General features: G+C 39.6%; 1 protein-coding gene and 1 long non-coding RNA gene across 5 annotated transcripts in view; one reads left to right on the top strand and one right to left on the bottom strand.

The window, feature by feature from the left end:
• Positions 1-1,627, top strand: part of LOC138744856 (uncharacterized) — a 43,552-nt gene extending 41,925 nt beyond the window's left edge. For all 3 annotated transcript variants that reach the window (XR_011345816.1, XR_011345815.1, XR_011345814.1), the window contains one exon: positions 1,400-1,627. This is a non-coding gene — a long non-coding RNA (uncharacterized lncRNA). The remainder of the gene's footprint in view (positions 1-1,399) is intronic.
• The window catches only part of heatr3 (HEAT repeat containing 3), a 50,370-nt gene that overhangs the window by 4,072 nt on the left and 26,728 nt on the right, over positions 1-19,570 (bottom strand). For both annotated transcript variants that reach the window (XM_069901623.1, XM_069901624.1), the window contains exons 7-11: positions 13,986-14,272; positions 11,630-11,720; positions 4,000-4,139; positions 739-821; positions 520-656 (exon numbers count right to left, since the gene is read on the bottom strand). In XM_069901623.1, coding sequence (XP_069757724.1) covers positions 520-656; positions 739-821; positions 4,000-4,139; positions 11,630-11,720; positions 13,986-14,272 — 738 coding nt within the window. The remainder of the gene's footprint in view (positions 1-519; positions 657-738; positions 822-3,999; positions 4,140-11,629; positions 11,721-13,985; positions 14,273-19,570) is intronic.

A 19,570-nucleotide genomic window follows, 5' to 3' on the forward strand; every position in this document is an offset into this window, starting at 1 on the left:
TAAATAAAAAGATGTAATATGCATTCATCTTACTAATCTTTGGCCTAGTAATTTCCGATCCTATCAACAGAGTTACCACTCCACCATCAAGGATGATTGAAAATAGAGTGGAAATGCAATTCACGTGTATGTCTGATACCGTGCGAAAGAGAACTATGCAATGACTCAAACCACTATTTAATCTAATTTTTAAAAAAATTTAGACATACAGCACAGTAACAAGGTCATTTCAGTCCACAAGTCCGTGCCGCCCAATTTACACCCCTAGTACATTTTGAACGGTGGGAGGAAACCGGAGCCCCCAGGCAATACCCACGCAGACATGGGGAGAACATACAAACTCCTAACAGACAGTGCAGAATTCGAACCCTGGTCCTGATGGCTGGCGCTGTCAAGGTGTTGCACTAACCACTACACCAACCGTGCCAACCTCTTAAAATTTTGAACACAATTTGTATGTGGAACGTAGGAAAGATGAAAGTGGAGGAATCTAGAACTACGAATACCCAATTAACTCACCTGACTGCGCGAAAACCAGCTTTCTAAGATGGTGTGAAAGAGAATGAAGTGCAGATGATCCACCAAGCCTCTCCAGATCCAATGCTGATAAAAGATTATGCAGGCAGGTCAGGGCTCTACATTGTATACGCTTCATTCTACAAAAACAAATCAGAGTTTAAGGTTCAAGCTTTTATTCTATGTCTGTACCTCTTAACCTAAATCAAGGTTTCTACTCACTTTGCAATCAAATGTCGCCAAGGTGGACTTTCCATACATGCATCTTCTGTAATACTATCTAGGAATTCAGTCTTCTCCAAAACCTAGGGATTTTTCAAGGATCACAAACATTATTCAAAAGCAGAGCAAACCATCATGCAATAAAGAACAAGAACTCTCTAGTCTTTGAAGACCAGTTTTTTTACTGGAATGCTTATTTCTGTAAACCATATGCTGTGGAGATTTAATCAGTTATAACTTGTGTACCATTTTCTTCAAATTGACTACGTTACTGTACAAGCAGATGTTTGAGTTCATTTTCTCAGTCAACCAGAGATAATCTTGTGGTCAAAATAAACAAAATCTGTGTATGGGACAACAAGAATCAGTAGCAGGTTTCCACCACAAAAATCTGGACCTCTGCTTCCAGAAACTTTCTTCCTCTAACAATTCTGAAAAATCTTCTGAACTAATCCAGTAATTTAGTTTGCTCCTGGCCAATTGTGTTGTCAAACATAGTAGATGGTTGATAGACCCCTATTTAAACAGACAAACCATCTCCCTTGTTCTGCAGCACACCCATCCAGAGATTGAAATTCTCCCTGATTTCCATTCAAATAGACTTGGTTTAAGGTTCATGATTGTGCCAGATATTTAATTGATCTGTGCAATCTACTTTCAGGTCTACATAGGAGCCGTTCCACATCAACAACCCCACTGTTCTATGTGAATACGTTGAAAATTCACGGTGGCACAGCGAGTGAGAAACACCAAGATCTGATTTCTATGCTGTTGGAAGGTACACCTTCGAGAAGAGAAACACATCCATCCATGACAACAGTTGTAGGCTATCCTGTCACATTCTGGAAAGGGTATCTGATAATTCAGGGGAAGGATGGGGTCCCAAGGATGATGCATTATTAAAGATTCTTGCTATCTTCAACATTGACTTCATCCTAATTTTGAAATCATCCTGTAATTGCAGACTTGTATATCAATCAGCAACCAATGACAGGTGGTGCTTCTAATCAATGCTCTTCGTTAATGGGTTCATTGTTAATTGGTCTGATTTCCTGACATACATCAGTTATGTGGAGCAATCTTGTGCAGATTTCCCAAACTTGCAATTTCCATGGTTTGACTTTGACAAATTTTTTTTGAGGCTAATCATTCCCTAGACAAAATCTGCTGGAAGAACTCAGTGGGTTGAGCAGCAGCAGTGGGAGAAAAATAGTTGTTGACGTTTCGGGCTAGAACCCTTCATCAAGGCATCCATCAGACCCCTTAGTTGCCTCTCTTCCTTTGTCTGGGAACCTTTTGCTTCTGCTTATCATGCTTCGCCTTTCCTTGATTCGCCAATCCCACATAGGGCCGTCCTACTCCTCTTCGCACTGTCTTCCCTTCTCCACATCCCCAGCCTTGATTAAAGATTCCAGCCCAAAACAGCAACCATTCTTTTTACTCCTGTTGATGCTGTTGGACCTTTCGAGTTTCTTCAGCAGGTTGTGTTTAGATTCAGATTCCGACATCTGTAGTCTCTATGCATCTCATAATGACACAAGTTTTTATTTGGAATCTTGTCCACATTACTTTGAGAATCCTGATTAGAAAAGGGCTAAACTTTTTTTGAATATCTCATCGGACTTGCCACTACTGACAACTTTATGGGGACAAGACTAAATAATGAAACCACTTAGCAAAATCTTGCAACGCGTCTCCCATATTCACTATCCATTAAGGACTAACTTTTCTGAATCTGCTGGAGTCTATTTGATTTGTCAAAAGCACAGCCCTACTCTAAATGGTGATCCCCTTGCTGATGGTTGTGACATCAGGACTGAATCCAAATCCTGCCCCCAAAGTAGTAAAGGTTGACACTCAGCTAAACCACATCTCCAGGTCGTCCAATTACTATGACATTCACAACAATGAAAATTATTACAAATTATTGAGACAATTGAATATTTAATGTTTTAACTGTTAAAAGGCCAAAGAAAAAATTGAATTCAGCAGATAGATTCTTTTCTTGTAAAAACACAAAATGCTGGAGAAGCTCAGCAGGTCGAAACGACCTTTATGTAGCAATGGTGGAGATACATAACTGATGTTTCGAGCTTGAGCCCTTCGTCAAGGTATGAGAGAATGCCAGTAGGTGTCCGAACAAAAAGGTGGGGGGAGGGGGGGCCAAGTCAGGAGATGATAGGTGGAGAAAGGAGGGAGGGGACAGCAGCAATGAGGGGGAGGAGAGAATGGGAAAGACAGGAAATGGCATGGGGAAAAAGGCGAGCAAGTTTAGAGAAGTCAATGCGAAGGGTATCTGGCTGGAGAGAGCCCAGACGGAAAATAAGGATTTGTTCCTCTAATCTGCAGGTGGGTCAGGTTGGGATAGAACATAAGGCCATGAACAGACATGCAAGTCTGGGAGTGTGACTCAGAATTGAAATGGTTGGCTACTAGGAGGTCGCTGTGGTTGCACAGAGTGAGATGTTCACCGAAGCAATCTCCCAATCTGCGACCAGTCTCACCGATGTACAAAACACCACAAAGGGATCACCGAATGTAGTAAATAAATCCTGTGGATATACAAGTGAAATGTTGCTTTTTGTGCATGGAACTGCAGCAACTTCACCCTCAAAGAGTCCAACAAGAGAGCACAACCAGCAAAACTCTTCACTACTGCCCAGCAAGCCTGCAACCTCCTGCCATCTTCCAGACAGGGTTCCAATGGCCAGCACTTCTCAAAAACTGTAGTTCTTTGTGCTCACAGTGAAAGAAAGGACCAACAGGTAGCGACTGTGCCAGTTGGATAGGTTTTTGCTACTTAAATAAGCAGACAGGTAGCAATTTCATATTCCAAAATCAAAGACAGTTTTAGATTTTCAAACCTATTAAAATGAAACAACTGTTGAACAAAACTGCCTTGACTCCCTTTATATTTAGATAGACCTCATGTGAAGATAGAGAAGAAATATGTTGGTTTTTTTTCAAGCTTCAAATACAAATATGACAATGCAATACAATCCAGAAAGGTCACTTAGAGGAGCTCTATTGGTACCAAAAATACCATTTTAATAATTGATGTTTTACGTGTGTTAATTCAGCTGTCTGGGTTCCTGAAATCTTATCCCATTTCTCCAGCAATGTTTTTGAAAACCAAACATCAAATTAAGTCTCAATCTAATACAATGGCTAGAAATCAACTGTGACGTATTGATGAAAAATATACTTTTCCAACTTACTGCTGAAGAACTAATGACACGATACGAGAGATTTGATTGTTACCTTTTTTGGAATAAGGTAGTTAGTAAGTGCAGAGAGAACCTCAGCAGACAGGCAGAGAGGAGAAAGTGTCCCAGACCCTTCAGCCAAACTATCACTTTCATCGCTGCTGGACATCTCCTCCCATTCATCATCCGAAGGGTCTAAGGACCAAACAGAAAGAGCCTTTGATAACTCTAATGGAAATCACAATAACAGAGTAATTTAGTACTTAAATCATCCCAATACATATGTATACATGAAGATATTTTACCATCTATATCGATAGTAGCTATCTACAGATTTCCTATATTAATGATTTGATTAATTTCACTTGAGGATTGGATCCATTTTAAATGTAAGATAAATTATTTTGTTTTCTCTCCATGTGTGAAAGCATTTTGGGAGATTTCTGCATTTTAATGCACTAGATCAGTGATTTTCAACCCCCCTCCCCTTCCCCACCACAGAGTTTCGTATTCCTTTCCTCTCTGTGGGCCACCTACAACAAGCCCTTCACCTCTTTTCTTGTGATTTGTTTTTGGTGGGAAAATTTCAAAATTTTTTTTGTTCTTGTATCGTCATTTTTGTCGTTGCTGTGTCACCATGAACCACAGGTTGAGAAATATTGTATTAGATGGCTGCAATGGATTTTGGTTACCAGTAGCTATGTCGGTGATGAAATCCTCTCTGGCCATTTCACATGGACTACAAGATTGAATTGAGTGCCTAATTATTAGATAGACGTATTAACTTTTAATACCAGCAGTCAGAAACGAATTAAATCAACTATTACTTATGATAAGATGCTAAAATAAATAAATTAGTCTTTTAACAAGTTTGTTATCTCTAATAGCAAGAGAAAGAGCTGGAGATGAATCCATTGAAACTCAGTGCCTCTCAAGGGACTCTTTCTCACTTTTCTTTCTCTTGTTCTGTAAGGCGTGCCGGACAATGCTAATGGCGACTCTTTGTCTGTCTTATGGCAGGTTAAAGTTATTACGTGACAATAAAAGGAACCTTGAATCAGGGAGGAATGCTCGAGTAGGACAGTTAATACCTCAGCGATCATTGTCTGAGCAGCGCACATTGTAGACCCTGAATAGGAAAACATCCAGCATTGTGTTAGAATAGTCTAACTTTTCAGCAAACTGAATAACAAGGGTTATTGTTTAGGCATGGATGAGAAGAGAGAGGACAGAGTTCTGGGAAGGGGAAGTTAAATTAAAAGGCAAACCAACTGTGTAAATTGGGTATTGATAACTATAATTTGTCAAAAATGGGTTAATGTTCTGTAATTAGACAAAGTGAAAGATGTTGAAAATACACCATTGAAAACTACCTGAACACATGGTGTTCATAACAAAAGTAAGGAATTAATGGTATTGTATAAATAAAATAAAATAGCCATGACAGAGAAATAGTTGCAATGACACCAAGGATGGGAATTAAATAATGCAGGATACTTTCGCAGCTCAATTTAACTTGTAGAAGAACAAGACAAAATGGGGAAAATTAGAGGAGCCTCAGTATTAAATAATGACATGCATGAATTGAAGTAGAATCAGTTTGGAGGTGCTAAGAAACAGATGGGACTAGAAAACAGAAGTGATGCCATGACAAATATGAACACTGGAGATTCATGTAATAGGGTAACACAATAATTATGGGGAACTTCCATCTCCATTTATTCCAGGAAGACCAAATGACGGGTAATTGTGCACAAGATTAATTCAGCAAACACAGAAGATGTAGTTTTCCAGATCAGTACATAAAAGAATCAACAGAAGTATTATGCAATAGGAAAGGGTTAATGTCTGCTAAGAGATTTTTATGGAATACTATGTAAATGAGAAATCTGCAGATGCTGGGATCTAGTGTAGTGCACTAAAGTGCTGGAGATCACACATCATCCATGGAAAGAAAAAGGTAGTCGATGTTTTCAGGCCTGAGCCCATCTTCAGGTATGCGAAAAAGCAAGGGCAAAATTAGTGGTCCAGCCATGGCGTTCAAGACAGATCCAGATGAAAGAAAAAGCTATGAAATATTGCCACAGGATTATTCCAGAAAAATTGGGAAACTTTAGAATTCAGCAGTGAACATAAGACCTCAAAAAGTAAAAGAAAAGTGGAATACACGAGTCGGCCAGTGAGAAACTTATGAGCATTAAATTAGTATTATCCAAAATAATGGAGAAAGTGACTGAACACGGACAACACCCCCCCCCCCCCCCCCTCAGTCTCTCAACCTGGTTCCTAATATCAATTAGGAAATGGTCATGTGCTGACACGTCTGAGGTCCGGTTAAGAGAGAAAACAAAAGGAATATCATTTTTTTCCCAGTTTGCAGGCCATGACAATTGAGGATCAGTGATGGGGCCTGTTTGTAAATGACACATCAATGATTTAGACAAAGGTATCATGTAATATATCTAAGTTTTCTGATGAAATAAAACCAGGTGAGAGTGTGAGTAGTAAAGAGAATTCAGAGGTTTCAGAGAGTATTGGCTTGTTTGTGAGTTGGCAAGGGCATGGCATGTGGAATATTATGCAGAACATTGCATAGAAAATGTGAAAGCAAAATGTGAGAGCAAAATATGGAAAGGCAGAGGTTTATTTGAATGATGAGATGTTGAAAGGTGTTGGTGTTTGAAAGGACTTGCATCAATCATTAAAAGTTAACAGGCACATAGCAACCACTTAGGAAGTCAATTGATATATTGTCCTGTATTACAAGATGATTTAAAAGTGAAAATAGAGACATCCTGCTCGAATTGTAACAGACTCTGGAGGGACCACATATGAAATAATATTCACACAGGTCTTCTTGTCTTTAAATGTTTCAGCAGAATTATTCCTAGGATGGACAGAGATGTCTTAAGATTAGCCTGTGCACACTTGGGTTTGGTAGGAGGAGTGATCTTATTGAAACACATAAAAGTCTTATGACGGTAAATTAATACAAGAATACTGTATGTCAAGAACCAGAGGTCGTAAGTACAGAAAAAGAACTAGCAACAAGGGAAGATACAACAAAAAAAAGAGAATTGGCGGACACTACAAACATACAAGGTGGAGAAGAGCATAATGAAAATATAGCAGAAGTATTATGAGCTAGGAGAAAAAAAAACACAAAATTCTAGCTTGGCAGCTTAAAACAGAACAAGCTAAAAGAACGGTATTGGCATCAAGAAAAAAGGACAAACAAATTACATATAACCCAACAGAGATCGATGAAAACTTCAAGGAATTCTACGAGTAATTATACCGAACTGAGAACGAAGGGAAAGAAGACAAAATAGATGAGTTTCTAGCTAAAATTGAAATTGCAAGAAGAGGAGCAAAACAAATTGATAAAACCATTTGAAATAGAGGATATATTAAAAAAGCTACTGAACAATAAAACGCTTGGAGAGGACGGACTCCCAATAGAATTCTATAAAACATTTAAAGAGTTACTAATTCCTCCCCTCCTGAAGTAATGAACCAGATAGAAGAAACACAAAATTTGCCAGATTCATGTAAAACAGCAATAATTACAGTAATTCCAAAGACGGGGAAAGATCCACTAACACCAGCATTGTATAGAACAATATCTCTACTTAACTCAGATTATAAGATAATAGCAAAACTATTAGCAAACAGATTGGCCGACTGTGTACCAAAAATAGTAAAATTAGATCAAACTGGATTTATTAAGAAAAGACAAACAACGCACAATGTCTGTAAGTTCATTAACTTAATCCATGCAGTACAAGGAAATAAGATGCCAACAGTGACTGTTGCTTTTGACGCAGAGAAAGCCTTGGACAGGGTAGAAAGCCTTGGACAGGGTAGAATGGAATTATTTATTCAAAGTATTACAGAGGTTCAACCTACCAGAGAAATATATTAATTGGATTAACGCATTATATAAGGAACCAATGGCGAAGGTGACAGTAAATGGATATATATCAAAGCAATTTAAATTAAGCAGGTCAACTAGGCAGGGATGTCCACTATCTCCCTCACTGTTTGCTTTAGCAATAGAACCATTGGCAGAACTGATAAGAACAGAAAATAAAATAAAAGGGATAAAAATAAAAGAGAAGGAATATAAAATCAGTTTATTTGCAGATGATATCATAGTATACTTAACAGAACCAGAATTCTTTCTTTGGCTTGGCTTCGCGGACGAAGATTTATGGAGGGGGTAAAAAGTCCACGTCAGCTGCAGGCTCGTTTGTGGCTGACAAGTCCGATGCGGGACAGGCAGACACGGTTGCAGCGGCTGCAGGGGAAAATTGGTTGGTTGGGGTTGGGTGTTGGGTTTTTCCTCCTTTGCCTTTTGTCAGTGAGGTGGGCTCTGCAGTCTTCTTCAAAGGAGGTTGCTGCCCGCCAAACTGTGAGGCGCCAAGATGCACGGTTTGAGGTGTTATCAGCCCACTGGCGGTGGTCAATGTGGCAGGCACCAAGAGATTTCTTTAGGCAGTCCTTGTACCTTTTCTTTGGTGCACCTCTGTCACGGTGGCCAGTGGAGAGCTCGCCATATAACACGATCTTGGGAAGGCGATGGTCCTCCATTCTGGAGACGTGACCCATCCAGCGCAGCTGGATCTTCAGCAGCGTGGACTCGATGCTGTCGACCTCTGCCATCTCGAGTACTTCGACGTTAGGGATGAAAGCGCTCCAATGAATGTTGAGGATGGAGCGGAGACAACGCAGGTGGAAGCGTTCTAGGAGCCGTAGGTGATGCCGGTAGAGGACCCATGATTCGGAGCCGAACAGGAGTGTGGGTATGACAACGGCTCTGTATACGCTTATCTTTGTGAGGTTTTTCAGTTGGTTGTTTTTCCAGACTCTTTTGTGTAGTCTTCCAAAGGCGCTATTTGCCTTGGCGAGTCTGTTGTCTATCTCATTGTCGATCCTTGCATCTGATGAAATGGTACTTAACAGAACCAGAATTATCAATAAAAGAATTACATAATAAATTGAAGGAATATGGAGAAGTGTCGGGATACAAGATTAACGCAAATAAAAGTGAAGCGATGCCAATGAATAATGTGGATTACACAATTTAGAAAAGAGTCACCATTTAAATGGCCAACACAAGCAATCCGATACCTAGGTATTAGATTAGATAATAATTTAGGCCATCGATACAAATTAAATTATCAGCCATTAATGAAGAAATTACAAGATGACTTAGAACATTGGAAAGATTTACCACTAACACAGATGGGAAGGGTAAATTGCATTAAAATGAATATCTTCCCAAGGATACAATACCTATTTCAATCGTTAGAAATTCTTCAATGAACTAAAGAGAATAATAAGGAAATTCTTATGGAGGGGGGGGGGGGGGAAGAACCAAGGATGGCACTAGATAAATTAACAGAATGGTACAAACAAGGTGGTTTGCAGCTACCAAACTTTAAGAATTATTATAGAGCAGCACAATTAAGATATCTATCAGATTTTTATCAAACAAGGGAAAAACCAGATTGGACCAAGATAGAGCTGGATAAAATAGGGGAGAAGGTACCAGAACATATACTTTATAAGTGGGATGAAAAACTGGTGCAATATAGAAGATCACCAGTACCACAACATCTGTTCAACATTTGGAAGAAGATTCACGTAGAAAGGAAAAAAAACAAATTACCAACTTCCAAAATTATTATTGACACAAAATCAACTAATCCCTTTCACAATAGATAACCTTTCCTTTAGAGAATGGGAGAGAAAAGGGATCAAAAGAAAAGAACCAGAGGTAATCTTTAAAATTTTGAAAAACTTTAAAAAAAAGGGTGTGACCATTCAGCACAGATAAAATTTCTTTAGAGGCTCACTTTAAATGTATTAAAGACAGGGTTCATTGATGTTCATGCATTAGTGCAGGAAAGTGGTATAAAGGTAAAAGATCACCCAAGATAGCAGTGCATGCAATGGTTGACTCTTGCTTCTAGTGGAATCGAAAGTTCAATGACTTCATAGGATTTGTTAAGTGATTTGAGAAACATAGAACTGGAGATGCAATATGCAATATGCAATCTGGCCACTGGGGTGCAGCAATGTTTCAGAAGTAAACACCAGCATTTTGACCAAAGCAAATTATGAGACACGGTACCCAAATTTGTATTTAGCAACGAGATTTAAGGAAAACTTAACCAGTCGGCATAGGAACTTCAGTTACGATAACAAATAAATCTCTGACTTTAACATTCTGATGCAGAATAAATACCAAAGTCAAAACCCAACACTGGCTCCTCATACATTTTTTTATATAAAAACTGAACAATTCAATAGTTTTCTTTGAAGGTTTCATTTGAAAGACTGGTGATGTATCTACAAGAATTCATTCATGGTTATGAATGAATTTTACTATTACTACTGGTACAGCACAAATACCAGATGGATGAATCCTCTTCACACACTGGCTTTCCACCACTGATCCACGGAATCTAAAACCTTACATTTCCACTGCTCATAAGCTGGCAAGGTTGCCCAAGGGATTCACCACAATGCTTTTTTTTTGGCAGAATTACAACACTGAATCTGGATGCTACTTTCCTTGTGGGCAAGGGGAGAAGCAGTAATATTTCTAATGTCCTCTTCTATGAGCCACTTAACAAGCTCAATATGTTCTATGCCTCCATCATCACTTCTTCCTCTCTGACCATCGTCACAAGGGCGCCCAAGGCTTTGTGCTTAGACCTGAAAACCAGCACCTCTCAATGCAAGAGCAATTTCTGTTCAGGCTGTTGAACCTCCCCTTGGTACATTACTCATGGACTGCCCGCACTCTTGCATGTCACTTTTTATTTTGCACCAGGATTTTATCTATCTAACTTACTTGTTGTCTCTACTTTAATTCAATTAGCTAACTGTTAAAGTTCTTGAGAAGTACCTGTTCGGATGCAGAAAGAAGTTTGGTCGAAATATGTGCGACAATAAACATTATCAACTATTCTAAATTGCCCTTGAATGTTCGCCATCCAGAATCATTTTACGAGTTTATTATCGTACAATGTACAGATGCACCAAAATCTTACTGCAGCCACTCAGATACACCATTGGTAATATATATTCTTTTTTTCTTTTCTTTGGCTTGGCTTCGCGGACGAAGATTTATGGAGGGGGTAAAAAGTCCACGTCAGCTGCAGGCTCGTTTGTGGCTGACCAGTCCGATGCGGGACAGGCAGACACGATTGCAGCGGTTGCAAGGGAAAATTGGTTGGTTGGGGTTGGGTGTTGGGTTTTTCCTCCTTTGCCTTTTGTCAGTGAGGTGGGCTCTGCGGTCTTCTTCAAAGGAGGCTGCTGCCCGCCAAACTGTGAGGCGCCAAGATGCACGGTTTGAGGCGTTATCAGCCCACTGGCGGTGGTCAATGTGGCAGGCACCACTAAATGCCATGAGACCGAAAAATAAGTATAAGATGCTTGATATAGAAATATTCACATTTTCAATTAGTGCAAATAAAAAGAGGTGTTTCAATAATGCAGACTGCGAAATCTGTTGATGTTTCTGGTTGGAGAAAGATCGCATGCACACAGAGTGAAGCAGGATAATCTTGTCACTTCACCTACTGTAGTGCAAGGATCTTCCATCGCCAGATGAAGACAAGGTACATTGGATGGCCACTCCAAAGATTTTGGAAATAAGTTTAATTTTATACCTTCGGAACAACACATGTTAACAATGATCTCCAGGGCAGTCTGCTGAGCAGCAAGGAGAGCAGTGGCATGCCTCAACTCCTCACTCTGTGTCTGTGTATAAATAATAAATACCAAAGAAATAAAATTAGTTTCAAACATTTCTCACATTCCCACTGAACACCTCAAGATATACAAAACTTCTACGCACAACATCAGTTGAAGGCAGTATGATCTGCTATTGTTCAAACAGAAAAATCAGAGTAATTTTACCACATGGCAACACAACACTATCTTCAGTTTAATTCTGCAAATCTGAAAAGAATGCTTTGCATCTGTGAAAATCTCAAAAAAAATAAGGTTGGATTTTCCTTTGCAGTTTTGACTGCATAATTCTACCCTTGATGCACTAGCGTTTACAATTAAAAACACCCTTCTCCAGCCACACATACATTGTCCTAAAAGTGAGAAATCTGTTAAAATGCTGAATCAAACTAATTGAGCACCATATAGGAATTCAGACATTTTATATAGTTCAAACTCTAAAAAAGCCCCAATAACAGAAAAGCTTAAAATTATAGTGCAATCAATTGCATTAATAAATGGCCCAACTGCACATATGTTTGATGACACTCTTAACACTGGTATCTCATTGGCGGAGGCGTCGCTGCGGCAACTCGGGCGACCAAAAAATGGCTCACGCTCTCACCAGACAAGGTGACAACCAATTCGTCGGAAGTCACGGCGATGTCTCCTCGGTCTCCAGCAGGTCTCGGAGAAGTCGCCCCAGTCGCGGACAAAATTAGTCTCCGCGACATCGCCACACCTGCTGGAGACTGGAGAAAAAAATCTCAAAAAAAAACGAGCATGTTTGAATTTCCCGCGACTCCCCGGAGACCCGGCTTGTCTCCAGGAGACGTCGCGGAGAAGTCTCTGCGACCAGCGGAGACTCGAGTTGCCATCAGGTCGCCACCTCGTCTCCAGGCCAATGAGATAGGCCCTTAACTGAGTTCTGACAATTTGAAATCATCTGTCCAATTACAGAATAAAATGACCATCTTTTTAAATTTAGTCTATTACGAATTATAACAGTGGATGCTAGCTAATTTAATGAGTTAAAGACAAGCCAGTGCTTTAACTTGCCACAATCATTCTGCTTTCTATAGAGATCACAGATCAACATTTTTAAACCCTTCCATGCTGCGCCTGAAGTCAGTAAAAGGTGGTGCTGAGGCAGATAATCAAATTGGGATATTATGTACTGTAAACCACTTCAAATTCAAACTAACTAGAAGGATGATCATCAAATTCTATTTTAATAAGCATACACAAGAGAATTTAAAAGACCAATTAATCGGTAATGTATTTATCACTGCAAGCTGCAAAAGATTCATGTTTACTCAGCAGGGAAGTATAACCCTTGAGCTGAATCTATTTGAATTTACAAGACTCATGAAGTTCATCCACTAAACACTTGGAAAATAATCATAAAAAAGCAAAAAATAATTTAGACAGAAATCTTGCACAATATCTTTGTTACCCTTTTCCACAAATAATTTTATTTAAAAATCAAGCAGCTTAAAGGCTTCTGAGCAAACAAAAATCAGGAATATTTATAGATTTCACCATAAACTAAAAAGGCATCTTAAATAAAGTCAAAAGTATGATACAAACTGTATTCTCCTTGGTGTTCACAATATTGACTTCTCTTTGTTGAGGACCCCAACCAAACACACTTGGTGCCAATTTGCACAACGCTGTTAATTCTGCAAGAATAATTCTGAGTTTCCCGTTGCTGTCACTTTCAGTCCAAATCTAGCTTGGCATTTTACCCCATTGCAATGAAATGCACATAAACTGAAGGCACATTACAGCCTAGAAAACACTGAATTCAATATAAATTCAGTAACTTGTAACTTTAATAAGATTTCCTCTTTATAGTTGATGCTCCCTCATCTGCTGTCCTAGTCTTTTCTTTCAGAATTCAAGCAACTGCAATGTTTTGTATTTCACAGTTCCATCATTTTTTCCCTTCACTGCCCTGTCCCCTTCCAGACAGATCAGCTGAGTTTAAGCCTTGACCACCCTTTCTCAGCTGGTGTTAATGCTATGTCAATGGAGTCTGCCCTGTCCTCCACCCTCACATACTCTTTCCCAATATTCTCTCTAACCTTGTCAACAAATTTAAAATGATTTCTAACCTTTCCTCATTTCGATGATACGTCAGCCTCTCACATCGTTTCCTTCTCCATAAAAGCTACCTGACCTGCTGAGCATTTTGTTTTTAATCAATGATGACAGGAGTGCCTGCGAAATATTTGGGACACTAAATCATGCAACCGGGAAGAAATTTTGGAACCATCTTCACAATGCACTTACTGGCAGGATATCTGAAATGTCTTCATCTGCAACATTTCCTGCATTACTTTGAGGACGTATTTTTTGTGTCCCATCCTCTTGTTTCTGAGCAACATTTGTATCAATCAGTTCCTCCTCCATTTCGGCCTCTCCCTCAGCCTTTGGCATTGCGCACGCAACCTGCTTGAGAGTAAGAATTATGCGGCTGGCATTCTTTTCCAAGGTTTCTGCAAGAATTCTTATAACAGCATTTATCGTGTCTGCTTGACTGCTGGAAGGGACAATGCTCTTCATATTCCACACAGTACCTAAAGGGAAATGGTATTTACAATCATTAAAAATGTGAGATAAACCAAGACGCTTTAGTGACGCAAACCACCAGGCACCTCTGTCCCTTATCACTCACGATTACACTGCCTCGAGCAATATACTGCATCAAATTACATTTTTTATTTATTCACAATTCATAATGCGTGGATAAGGAGAAATTTAAAAAATCACTGCAGCAAAACATGCAAATGTAATGAATAGTGCATTTTTTTCATTCTGCAATTTAGCAGGATCTATGATTTCATTTAGTGCCTCTTTGAAATCGAATCAACGTGCCACTGGAAAATTCATAACTTAAGCAAATATAATTGAAGTACTGTATATCCACAGTTGAATTCTTATGTTTCTCATAATTGGTCTGCCATTGCATTTCCGACATGCATAATAATTTTTAAAAAGGTTTTAGTGAAAATAGTCTTTTTTTTTTATATACAATAAAAGGCAATTAAATTCAACTCAATTCCTGAGGGAAAAAAAGTTCCTCTTGACAAAGTATTAGCTCCCGCTATTAACTATTCACTGAGAGACTTATCAAGCATTGACCTTCTAAGTAATAATTCTGCCAGGCCTGCAGGAAAAAGAATCTCAGGGTTATATGTGACATCATGTAATGATATACTCTGACAATAAATCTGAACCTTGAACTTCAATTCAATTCAATTAAGTTGTGAGATTTAATATGCATTACAAAGTTTTTGTAAAATGTACATTCCAAAATCAAGAACATATATTACATATATCTGATAAATAAATAGATAACATTATAATAAAATGGATGGATGGGAAAACGCCCTAATTGGACTGACTGGAATGGTGATCGAAGTGGAGGAAAGAACTGGGATAATGAAAACACAATAAATAAATTGGAGAGGGAAGTTACTGCAGAGGGGTAGAAAGGGGATGCCTCTGACAGAGAATTCACACTCTGGAGAATCACAGCCAGAGGAATACAATAGAAATTGTGGGTTTGAAGGAAAGCAAGGAAGGGAGGGATCCCGTGGCATTCTTGCAACGCTAGCTATCAGAAGTTTTAGGAAGGGAGAAACTGGGAGAATCAGTTGAGGGAGAGAGGGCCCATCAGTCTTTCTTCCTGCTCCTGGGCCCCGGTTAAAGGACACGCTCCTGCGTCACCAGGACCAAGAGAAAATTTTAAGAGTGGCGGCTGTCAGGGAGAAAGCAAGGGAGGGGCTGACAGAGCTGGAGGGGAATAAAGTGCTATTTGACCCAGATATAAGTATGCCCTTCCTAAAACAAAGAAAGGAATTTGAGCCAATGAAAAGAATGGCTAAACAGAAATGGCGTGAATGGGTCCTCAGATACCAAACAACTACAAATTGTAATGCTGAGGTTGGGGCTGGGGGGAAGAGAGAGCGAGAAAGTTCCTGTCATCAAAGAGGCCCAACAGTTCGTAAAACAGTTGCCAGTTTGAAAGGAATAAGTGTCAAATGGGTAATGTCAATGCTTTGTTGTATGTAAGAATATATTGTTAGTATTAGTTACGTAATAATAATTGCAGGTTTAACTCTTTGTTTCATAAATACATTTGTGTGAGTATTTGTAAAAAGGAAGATGGTCCCGGGGGTGAGGGTGGATTGGTGTGGGAGTTAAGATGGGTGCAAAATGCACAGCCTATGGTGAGGAGGGGGGACAGGTGACAGTGTGGAGGGGGAAAGTCACTGGGGGAGAATGGACTCGATGGACTAGAGGAAAAGGATTGGGTGGACATTGAACATGGGGAAGTCGGGGTATGGGGGAAAAACTGGACGGAAAGTCTCTGGGGCAATGGCTAATACTATCAAATATACACGTTTTAATGTAAACAGACTGAACAGGATAGTGGAGGAAGAGTCTTGGAACATAACAAGAAAATGGGGGCGGATCTGACCTTCCTCCAGTAATCACATTAAACAGAGTTGGAACATCAAAAGTTAAAAAGGGGATGGGTGGTCCAGGATAGATTTATTTCTGGCTTCAGCCCACATAGAGGGTAAGATCATGGAGACTGAGTACACAGCGAGGCTTCTGTCAGACCATTCACCTTTGACATTAATCATAGAAATGGCAGATAAGCAAGAGATGGTGTATAGATGGTGCCTTAATAAGTTGCTGTTAAAGAAGCCGGATTTGTAGCTTTGTTAGAACACAGTTAGATATGTCCTGTGAGACCAAATGTTCCTCTACTCTGGATAAATTTCTCCTCTGGAACACCCTCAAAGGGTATCTTCGTGTTCAAATAATTGGATAAACTAAAGCAGTCAAAAATGAATACACGAGGGAGGTGGAAGAATTAGAACAGGAGATTACTTGTTTAGAGAAGAACTTTCAAAAATTCAGGTCTGAAGAATAAAGGGCTCGAACAAACAAAAAACTGAAATACAATACACTTCAAGTATATGGAATTTTAAAAAAATGCCATAATGAGGTCAAAACAAAAATATTACAAATTGGGGGAAGAGAGCCCATAAAGTCGTCTCCTGGCAGTTGAGGGCAGAACAGGCCTCAAGAGTGATTAATTTGATACAAACCAGGAATGACAGGATCTCATACACTTTTAGGCAATTTTATGAATATCTATATAAAACAGAATTGGCCAGGATGGGGCAGATAAAATCAATGAGTTGCTGTCAAAATTGGAAATACCAAATTTAGACCTAGAAAAGCAGGAAGGGCTAGATTTCCCCTTCATAGAGGAAGAAATAGGAATGACATTGAGTTCATTGCAGACTCACAAATCTCTGGGGGAGGATGGGTTCCTGCCCGAGTTCCTTAAGGATTTATTCATACCTCTTTTTATGGAGGTGGGAGACCAGGCAATTGAGAACCTCATCTCTCCAGAATCCTTTTCAACAGCAATTATTATGGTGATTCTCAAAAAAGGCAGAGATCCATTGAAACTGCCATCTTATAGACCAATCTCATTACTAAATATGAATTGTAAGATACTTGCCAAAGCCCTGGCAAATAGATTGGTGAAGCATTTGCCAAAAGTAATAAATAAGGATCAAGTGGGTTTTGTGCAAAAAAGGCAGGCGGCGGCTAATATAAGCAGACTGCTGAGTACAATGCATCTGGCACAATCAAGGGTTGAAAGAAGTGTGGCTGTAGAGAAGACATTTGACAGACTGGAGTGGGACTTCTTGTTCAAGTTGCTGGAAAAATTGGGGCTAAGACCAACCTTTATAAATTGGATAAGAGCATTGTACCACGCGCCCAAGAAAAAAGTTTTGACTACTGGGCAAATTTCTTGAGCTTTTCCACTGTCAAGATCTAGTAGGAAAGGGTGTCCATTATCTCCAGCTCTACTCATACTAGCTATGGAGCTGATGGGCAAAGCTATTCACCAGGATCCAGACATTAAGTGATTTAGGGATGATATGCTGATATATCTGAAAGACCCAGTAAACTTGCTGGCCAGGCTGGACTTTACTCTGGAAGACTATGGAGAGGTCTCTGGGTACAAGATCAATTGGGATAAGGGTGAAGTCATACCACTTACTAAGGGAGATTACAGTCAATGTCAAGAGAATAGTCACTTGAAATGGCCACAAAACAGGATCAAATATCTAGTAGTTAGGATGGATAATAACAAATAATTTATATAAGATAAACTGTACCCCTTGCTCAGAATTAAATAGGTGGATGACCCTGCCTATCACACTGATGGGCATGGTCAACTGTGTTAAAAGAATGTGTTGCCAAGGCTTCAGTACCTCACCATGGTGTTCCCCAGGGATTCTTTCAGAATTTACATTCACATGTTAGAAGGTTTCTGGGGAATGGCAAGATAGTCAGGGTCTCTATGGAAAAAATAACCTAGGTCTTCAGTTCAGTTGGTTTAAGGTTACCAGACTTGATAAGTATTATTGGGCAGCCCATTCGAGATATATCACCTCACAATTTAAGGGAGAAGGTGTACCATCCTGGGTACAAATTGGTCTGCACACGGTTGGTGAAAAGGCAGCAGGAGACTTTATTTATAATTGGGGTACTAAATTATTATCTGGCAAAAAAGACAGCCCCGTATTAAAACACACAACTTCTATATGGAACGAAATTAATCGATATGTATGGTCCAAAGTGGAGCTGTCCCCAAGAACATCCAGACTTCGAACAGATTAGTCACATTGATAGTGGACAACAAGATCCTGGGCACCTGATGCCAAAAGGGCATCAGGTGTATCGAGGATTGTTACGAGCGGGGGAAACTAATGTCATTTGAGCAACTCAGAAATAAATGTCTTGCAAAAATGTGATGTTCCTCTGTTATCTTCAAGATCTTTCTTAAAGGACAAATCAGGTCCATCCATGACCTATATGTGCAGACATATAGAGACCTTGATTTGAAAGGGGAACATATGGAAGTTCATTTTGGCGATTTATTTCTGACTCCAAGCAAAAGGCCCTAAACTGGGAGGCAAAGGTGGGAACAACGATTGATGAGCGGTGCTGGTCAGACCTGTGTTGGAGCAGCAGAACTGTGATTATTAATGCACGGTATAAGCTGGTGTATTATAATTTTCTCCACCAGCTCTATTTGACACCACAAAAAATTGAATAAGGTTAAACCAGAAATTTCAGACCTGGACGTGTACCAAGGTGAGACACTTCTGGGTGGAACTAGACTAAACCCTAGAAAAAAAAATCATAGGTAAAGAATTCCCACAGGACCCAGAGCTGTTCATATTTGGAAACATGATTGGCATAAGGCTGAAGATGAAGCTGTCCAAATTCCAAGTCCAATCTATAATGTTCGCATTGGCAGTGCCTAGGAGTATAGAATGGTTATCTGGAAATCTGACTCCCACTTGGGCATTGTGCACTGGAATATAGAAATGCAAAGCTGTGTTCCTCTGGAGAAAGTTACCTATAACTTAAGGAAAAAAAATAACACCTTCCTAAAAATTTGGCAACTATATTTAAATTTCATAGGTGTACAGGTATAGTGTGGACCTGTGTGTCTCATCGCCCTGCCTCCCCCGTCTATCCTTCTACTGCGGGAGGGGAGGGGTGGGGATCCTTTCCATCCCAATAAGGTGCCAGCCTTTGGGCCGTGACAAATCTCTGATGTGTTCCCTACCTTTGTTGTGGGTGTCTTGTGGTCTGTTAAATGTGTGGAGGGGAGAGGGAAGGGAAAAAAATGGCTCGGACTCAATGGTGAATTTTGTATATCATTGTTAACTGTAATTTTTGATTGATTACTGGAAACTGTTGGAGTTTGAAATTTTATAAATAAAATATTCAAAAAATAGATAGATAACTGAGATTTCAAATTCCTT

The sequence above is a fragment of the Narcine bancroftii genome, chromosome 10, assembly GCF_036971445.1.
Source record: "Narcine bancroftii isolate sNarBan1 chromosome 10, sNarBan1.hap1, whole genome shotgun sequence".
In the NCBI taxonomy this organism is placed as follows: Eukaryota; Metazoa; Chordata; class Chondrichthyes; order Torpediniformes; family Narcinidae; genus Narcine; species Narcine bancroftii.